At 44.6% G+C, this 8806-nt stretch overlaps 1 protein-coding gene across 3 annotated transcripts in view; it reads right to left on the reverse strand.

Annotated features, from left to right (window-relative positions):
* The window catches only part of LOC138965276 (oxidative stress-induced growth inhibitor 1-like), a 52946-nt gene that overhangs the window by 3201 nt on the left and 40939 nt on the right, over window positions 1-8806 (reverse strand). For 2 of the 3 annotated variants that reach the window (XM_070337409.1, XM_070337398.1), the window contains exons 3-5: window positions 3442-3572; window positions 733-924; window positions 226-311 (exon numbers count right to left, since the gene is read on the reverse strand). In XM_070337409.1, the coding sequence (XP_070193510.1) occupies window positions 226-311; window positions 733-924; window positions 3442-3572 (409 nt within the window). Of the gene's footprint in view, window positions 1-225; window positions 312-732; window positions 925-3441; window positions 3613-8806 lie in introns of all 3 variants that reach the window. The other variant, XM_070337417.1, reaches the window with a different exon arrangement.

Consider the following 8806-nt stretch of genomic DNA (forward strand, 5'->3'; position numbering starts at 1 on the left):
ATTATTCTTTGGAATAAAAGTCTGTAACTTATTCTTTTAGGTCTATATACATCAGCAGAAAACCTGAGGGGTCAAGTGTGTTTTAACCCCCACCCCAACCAAACATCCCCCCCCCCCCAACAAACACACGCACACAAAGACAGTTGGGCTGGATAAACTAAGAATGAGATGAAAAGACTCCTTTCAAATAATGATCTATAATTCACTCCATGGAAATCAACTCACCTTTTTGCCAACCAATGTCTGAAGGGTAAGTCCGGCAGTTCCATCCATCCATTCTGACTCAGTGTCTGCATGGATCCCTCCATATTCTGCCAAAGTAAATAATCAAATCAGTTTCAATGTGACATCAAAAACAAGAAACAGCAAAGTGCAATATTTAACATGAACAAAAAGATGATCAACAATGCTCAGGTCATGCTTTTACAACAGCTAAGTTTAAATAACTGTCTGCAGTTTAAACCTGACAGCTATCCCCCCAAACAAGGCACAAGCTGTCAACTTTTGTCATATCAGAACACAGAAAATGTTTAACGCATATGTACATGCACACGCTAACTACTCCCCCCCCCCCCTCCCTCTCACATGACATTCCCCTACACACACACACACACACACACACACACACACACACACACACACACACACACACACACTGTCTCTCACACACTGTCTCTCACACACATACGAAACATTACTACACTATCCATAATACAAATTCCTGTTGCTCACCTGCCATGCCCCTCCAGGTTTCATTTTGCCCAGAACAACGTGAGACTTGGCCTGGTCTAGCTCGTGCTTCCAGGACAGCATGGAAGGGTTCTCTGCCCCTAGGTCAGCATCAGGGTGCACAAGCGAGTCCCACAACAGCGCCACAGGGTTGGGTGATCTCCCTTCCAACCCCTCTGACAGAAACTCCAAATCCTGATACAGAGAAAAGTCCGGATGATGTTATCACAAAAACTAAATCTACTAAAAATATCAAGAAAGCACAGTATAGCAAAGCCAAATGTCATGATTATTCATTATTTTTTATTTTTTATTTTTACACCTGTTCCTTGTCCCGTTGTGCTCTCACACCGCCCCGTCCCTGCACTCACTGCTCCAACCACCTCTGAATTTCGTTCCGCTGCCAGACTTGTCGATTTTACAGACGCTCCAGGGGGGATGTCAGGTCGCTGCGGTAGGCTTCCCTGGGAAGATGACACTGCACTTCTGCTGAGTCACTTCGACGATGTTCAGTAGTGGGTCTGTCCCGAGCTAACGGACGCAGCCCACTACCTACTATACCCCCTACAAACGACATTGACTTTAAGTCGCGGAGCCAGACTGAGTGAGCGTCCCCTCCAAAGAGCAGACCGCCACAACGTCCCTCCGTCGATCCCCCAGAACATCACACGTTGAAGACTGACAGCAGAACTACTATTCAGGGAAGGATCGAACAGGAACACTGAGACCAAGGTCACCATGAGAGCTCCGGGCATGAAGGGCCACAAGAGCAAGGACAGGGCAGCACTCTACGCTTACTGTCATAATATATCCTGGTGTCAACCAGGCCCGAGAACTGCCGCACCTGCGGTGTTGGTCAGGTATACAGAACCTGAGCACCCTCAAAGTCGCATTCGTTAAGTGAATGACACTCGGCTGTGTGATCCCAGCCTTCCCATAGGAACCATAGCACTTCCACTCTGGGTAGGAGCCGACCGTAGCCCGAAAAACCCACATGACCCTGATGGGATTTGAACCCACGACCACCCGGCCCGCAGCCCGATGCGCTACGGGGGCCAGTCAATGTATCATTATTGAAATAACAAGAAACATCAACAGAATGCAGTGACATGGCAAAGCGTTTTATCGCTCACATCACTCTGTGATGCATGCTTTTCTCACCGTTATTGTCAAGAAGAGACTGATGCGTGGCATAGCACCTTTATGCTCACTTCTAAACCATGGTTGTTTGTAGTCAACTATCCCTCCCCCTCTCTTCCCACCACCACCATTCCCCCATGACGCAGGTGGTTGGACTTGTCACAGACTACTCTGTTGCAGATGCTGCACCACCACCCACTGAAGTGGTGACAACTGGCTGACATATGTACAATTCTGCTATCCTAAATACATAATTTTCTGTTAGGGTCACTGCAAAGGGCAAAGTTACAAACTGTTCCTGTTCACCACAAATTACAGTGGAACCCCCAAATCATGATAACCCCAAATCATGATAACCCCAAATCATGATAACCCCAAATCATCACAACCCCAAATCATCATAACCCCAAATCATCATAACCCCAAATCATAACCCCAAATCCAAGAAAATCAGGTCTCAAAAGGAAGTCTTAAAATGGAGGTAAATTCAGACACCACAAACTGAAAATCTAATTCTAAGAAAGCAAGTCTTAAAGGGTGAACATCTTAAAAGAGAGAACGGGGGGGGGGGGGGGGGGGGGGGGGGGGGGGGGTGGGTGCTCAGACCTTTGTCTTCAGAGGGAGTTTCCATTACATATTTTATTCACAGCCGTGTAATTTCCTGGAATAAACAGAATGTGCTTTTAGTTATGCGCTATAGAAATCTCCTTAATAAATAAATAAATAAATAAATGCGACTCAAAAGAACCAAAAGCTCCCAGCAACAAGAAGAGCAAACGCTCGATCGAGTCACTTTCGCAGTTCTGAATATTATATGAGGCATCAGATGGACAGGAAGAAATTGCTATTCACAACACAATACAGATGTAAATAATTTGATGTAAAGAATAATCCTATAAAGTTTGAATCAAATCCGATGAATAGTTTCAGAGATATGATATTTCAATTTTTTTCCTTCAAGACATACCTGTGACCTTGAAAAAGGTCAAAGGTCACCAAAGCAGACGTCAAAGTGTAGAGGTCACTGGGAGTCACGTTCACATAAAATTTGAGCCCGGTCACTTTTATAGTTTCCGAGAAAAGCCCAACGTTAAGTTGTGTGTTGCCGAACAGAAAAGGCTAGTTATCTCCCTTGTTTTTCTGATAACGTTCGTAAAAGGCTACAGATGTAAATACTTTGATGTAAAGAATAATCCTACAAAGTTTCAATCACATCCGATGAACTTTGTCAAAGATATAAAATGTCTAATTTTTCCTTTGACGCTGACCTGTGACCTTGAAATAGGTCAAAGGTCAACAAAACCATCGTTAAAGTGTAGAGGTCATTGGAGGTCACGACTAAACAAAATATGAGCCGGATCGCTTTGATAGTTTCCGAGAAAAGTCCAACGTTAAGGTGGTGTCTACGGACGGCCGGCCGGCCGGACAGACTAACACTGACCGATTACATAGAGTCACTTTTTCTCAAGTGACTCAAAAACCATGGCCTTACAGTTACACCATGTGCATCTCTCCGCCTTGGAGTGTACATATATTGAGAGAGAGAAAACAATAGCATGTGACTGTTGTTACCTGGTTGACAATGGACGTTTTGGAGTCGTGAAGCTTTTCGGTCAGCATGGAGTTGGAGTGAGCGTGACCGTTGAAGTAAGGGCGGTGTCCATGGAGTAGGTAGGAGAGGCTGATAGCCGAGGGCCCGTTTCCTGCAAACACACAATATTTCCTGAAAACACTGCTCACCGCCTGCAACAAAGCATACCAAACTTCGGTTTTTAACCACTGTCAAAAAAGACCACACCGTCAAATCAATATTAACATATACTATACATACACATGTGAACCTGCAATGGTTCCTCACCTGACAAACAGTATGCTACTACATCACAAATGTTTCAAGGCAACACAACTTAAATCATTTTTGTGAAACCCCCTCCAAAATCTTCGAAAATCAGGACTCAAAAAGAAGGAAGTCCTAAATTGGAGTCAAATTTACAGATGCTTTGAAAACAAAATCCGAAAGGTAAGGTCTTAAGAGGAGGAGAGGGGTAGGGGGGTGTGTGTTTGTGTGTGTGTGTGTGTGTGTGTGTGTGTGTGTTTGTGTGTGTGTGTGTGTGTGTGTGTTTGTGTGTGTGTGTGTGTGCTTGTGTGTGTGTGTTTGTGTGTGTGTGTTTGTGTGAGTGTGTTTGTGTGTGTGTGTGTGTGTTGTGTGTGTGTGTTTGTGTGTGTGTGTGTTTGTGTGTGTATGTGTGTGTGTGTGTGTGTGTGGGTGTGTGTGTTTGTGTGTGTGTGGGTGTGTGTGTGGTGTGTGTGTGTGTGTGTGTGTGTGCTGCCATAGATTAGGTCTTCATAAAAGGGAGGTTCCATTGTACAAGAGCAGAAAATGACCAACCTTCTATTTTCTTCACCCACATACCGCCACCCCCTCTCCTCCCCCCTCACAACCCCCCATCCCATGAGAAACATCAGTTCCATGTCCATGACATTTGGAAAGGCCAGTACAGACGATCCAAAGTACAGAGGATCCTAATACTACTCTGTCAAAAGGTATATATATGCCAGGCCTCAGTGTAACTGACCTAAAGATGAAAGGCAACTCTGACATTTTATCTCTTCTTTTTCCTCAGGTGTATGGGTACATTGTAATACTAGCCCTCTGCCTGTTCATCTGTTGTTTCTCCTTTTGGCAATGACATCACTTTCTGTTTATATCTTTGCTTGTTTACAAACACTGCGCTTTCTGTTAGAGATGTTTGTGTTTATGAATATTTTTCCTGTTCCTTCACAATAATAATCTAGTCATAACTCCTCGCATCAGATAACACGCTTTCATCTTTATATTTATGAATGAGCTTCCTGTTACTTTACATCAATAATCTGGTTATAATTCCTTCCTTCATACAACAATCTGCTTACATTTCTGTTCAAGGTACACAAACCTGAAAGATGTTATAACCAGATTGTTTGCACAAACAGTATAAGATAACATCAGTATAACATTAACAACTCATTATCATTTTCAGATTCTAAGGGTAAGGTAATGCTGTTCTGCTTTCACACAGACACATGTGTCATCCATGACACTAAACAAGTTAGCCTTGCCATACAAAATGATCTGTGTTATCCACCACTTGAATTCTTGCCAAATGATTTTGATTCCAACAGCCCTTTGGGCAATGCCTTACATCATTCATGTTAGTCTCATTTTGCATTGCGTTGCAGTCTACATTTGTTACTGGTGTTCTTTGACTACTTTCAGGCATTACCCTAATTTTCAGTACATTTGTTGAGTCTGATTCCTGATCAGGACTCTCCTGAGGAAATGGTTATCTGAATATCCCTTTCACTTTGTACATTAAAGTTCAGTGAGTCACCGAGTCAGTCACATGACTGAACTAAATAATTAAATGTATCTTTTCTCCCGTGAATCATAGGTTATGATTTTTAAAGGCTTTATCTACAATGTAAACCCAGAGCATAGATACTGCCCTCTGGCAGACAACCCTACAGATTTCATAATGAAAGAATTCCCACACAGCAGCTGTGTCCATAGAATCGTGCTGTGTCATGCAAACATACTTGACATCTTAGATAAATGAATTTCAACAGTTTGTGTCACCCAAACATCTAGCAGAGCTGTCAAAAGATGTGGACAGATTTCAATGGTCCTGAATGCACTGACTCATAGGGTGAAAGGAGAGGACAGTGTATTCTACAATGTATTTATTTGATAGCCTTTCGCCTTCGCCTTTGCTTGTATTCAGTTTGTTTGCAAACCCCACCCCTCTCCCAGCCTTTTTGCCAAGGGGGGGGGGGGGGGGGGTAAGGGGTTGTGCTGTGATTGTTAATGGTACTGGTATATTTTTTTATCCACACTGCAAGGTCATGTTTGAGAAATTGAAGGGAACAAGAAGTAACAAATTAAATAAAAATGTATGATGTGAAACTACAGTAATTCTCTTTGTTTGCTTGGTTTGTTTGCTTGAACATATACACACATCAATGATTTTTTCTAACCATGAAAACTAGGCAGCGGGCAGGAAAAAGATGCTAATCAGGACATATTAACTTTGTGAAAATATTCGTCTAGGGGCTCAGATTTGTAGAGGCCTTCAAAGAAGGGTTCCACTGTAATGGGCTAGAGGGGGGAGACGGGCGTAGCACGGTGGACTTCAGGTTCCCTATGTCCCTATGCCTGAGGTCAGTCTCTCTGGTGTCCGATCAATGATAACCTTTCAACGAGACTGACCATTATGACGCACAATGCCAACGAAACAAGCAGGGAACCCAAACACCAGAAAGAAGCCCCATTTACATTGATCAATGGCCGAAAATACAGGCACCTCTGACGGCTGATTTTACAGAGAGGGAGTGAAAAATGGAGGGGGAGGAGACAAACAGATGCTGGTTGGTAAAGTGCCAAAGAGAGAGAGGGGGGAGGGGGGGGAGAGGGGGGGTTCAAGGGCTGAGATGAGACAGTAAGGCAAAGCTGGACGCCTAAAATGGCATGCCACTGCAACACTTGACATGGATCTAAACAAGATTTTCTCGGATGCTTCTTTTCAACAGAGCTCACTTTACTTTACCAGTCAGTGCAAGTCCCGCCTGCACAGTCAGACTGACAGTCCTCATAGATTTCTAAAGCCCAAAGAATAAATAAATGTTGACAGTCTAAGAATTAGGAAGTTTGCTACTCTCTCTCTCTTGGTTTTCTTTCTTTACACACCCACACACCCACCCCTCCCCTCCCCTCCTCCCCTCCCACACCCCTTTGTGAAACCCTCCTTTTTTCTGGCCCGCAGTTGCGCATGAATCCACGTAATCGCGTCATTCATTTCTGTTTTATTTAAACTGAAAGCGTGAACGGAGACCCCGGGTATATTGGAAATCGTACATGACCTTTCCAACATACTTTCAGTCTCATGGAAAATTGGAAGGCCGAGCATAACGATCGAGTTATTGCAGTGGGTAGGGGACGGCGGCGGTGGGGGCTTATGTGCGAGAGAAGAAGGACTTTGTTACTTATTCAAGCAATTTTATTGTGAGAGAGAGAGAGAGAGAGAGAGAGAGAGAGGGAGAGAGAGAGAGAGAGAGAGAGAGAAAAGGTATGTGTATGTGTGTGCGTGTGTGAGAGATAGAGGATCGAGAGGTTTTTTGAAATAAATATTGACTTGACTTGACTTGATAAAGAGATAAAGAGAGAGAGAGAGAGAGAGAGAGAGAGAGAGAGAGAGAGAGAGAGAGAGAGAGACAGAAAGCGAGAGTGTGTGTGGTTTGTGTATATGTGGGTGCGTTAGTTTAGGTGTGTGTGTGTGTGTGCGAGTTTACGCGTGTGGGTGTGTGTGTGTGGTGTGTGTGTGCGTGTGTGTGTGTGTGTATGTGTTGGCGACGGTTTGTTGATTGTTAGTAGATTTGTGTTCAGACAACCGCCTACTTTTAATGCATCTACTTCTTCAGTTTCTATTAATTTTATTTTCCTGGACGGGGAATGGGGTTAGGAGTGACTTGGCCCTGGGGGCGTGAGAGACGGGAGCAGACGGTTAGGATATATGCCACCCTACCCGTTCCTAATAAGATCACACACACACACGTACAGTCGTTGATTGATTTTCTCGTTCCGTAGCACACTTACACACCTTTGCACTTCTCCCCCAAACATCAACAGCATCGACCGCGCCTACTCTTCAGCACCGCTTGTGATCAAAATGTAGGACGGTTCTGTTATTCTGTGGATAATTAAGTCGGAGTTCTTTCAGACTAAACAGCCAACAGTCCCCCCCCCCCCCCCCCCCCCATCCATCGCATGACACAGCAAAAACAGCTCTTGCACTCAAGCGGCAGATTAAACAGAATGTCTGAAAGTAAGGCCTCTTTTGGGAAGTGAATGACGTATGCAGTTTCTTTTCAGCCGAGCGCGCCGACCGAGCGGCATTTCAAGTGTGAAATTAGTATTTCAATAGTATACGTTTGAATGCAGGGTGAAGGTAGAGTTACAGCTTAAAGCCGCCGAGGAGTTCTTTTTGTTGGGCGAGGCTAAAGGCAGGGCCGGACCAAGTTCGTTTGAGGGAGGGGGGGGGGGGGGGGGGTTCCAACTGAAGGCAGGGGTCCAAAGTCCACATTTTTTTTTCTCTCTGAGAGGTACATTGGATGGCCAGGGGGGGGGGGGGGTTCCGGAACCCCAGGAACCCCCCCCCCCCCCCAGATCCGGCCCTGAAAGGTTAACAGAGGTTAAGCATACCCAAGTCAGTGCACCATTAACCGAGTGAACTTATCCGACATAAAACAGTGTCAAGCGTGACATGATTACTCAATTGCACTTGAAGATTTCTAGTTATGGGGACCACACGACATTTTACATTGATACCTGTAATGAAATTGAAAGACCGACACGTCACACCCTTTGAGACCAGCCAAAAGTGATCTCACAGCAGAAGGTATGCAGCGCGTACCAATCGAAAGAGAAAAGGCGGCTAGGAGAAGGCTATGCTCCAGTTACCTACCGGATCGAAAATCCAGGACAGGCGGTCCTATTTCCGCACTTGAAAAACCGTGTCAGCGTCCGGGTAAAAAGGATAGGTATGCGCATACAGAAGGCAATCGCCTGATTCCGCTCTATTCAATGCAATGTAGGTTACCAGATTTGAAACAACTTGCAGTGTAGAGCGCAAGACCTTACTTGGAAGGCACAGGTGAAAAGGTGTACCTAGCTTATAGCTGGAGTGAAGATAATAGTATAAGGAAGGAGAGGAGTATGGCGAGGTGAAAAAGGGTGTGTTTCGTTCGTTTCTTGTCATTTTGAATATTTTCAACTCTCTCTCTCTCTCTCTCTCTCTCTCTCTCTCTCTCTCTCTCTCTCTCTCTCTCTCTCTCTCTCTCTCTCTCTGTAGTGTTGTGGCCCAAAAAGGAAATGTTTCTGCCAAAAGCCTTTTTTTCTTTCTGG

The sequence above is a fragment of the Littorina saxatilis genome, linkage group LG1, assembly GCF_037325665.1.
Source record: "Littorina saxatilis isolate snail1 linkage group LG1, US_GU_Lsax_2.0, whole genome shotgun sequence".
In the NCBI taxonomy this organism is placed as follows: Eukaryota; Metazoa; Mollusca; class Gastropoda; order Littorinimorpha; family Littorinidae; genus Littorina; species Littorina saxatilis.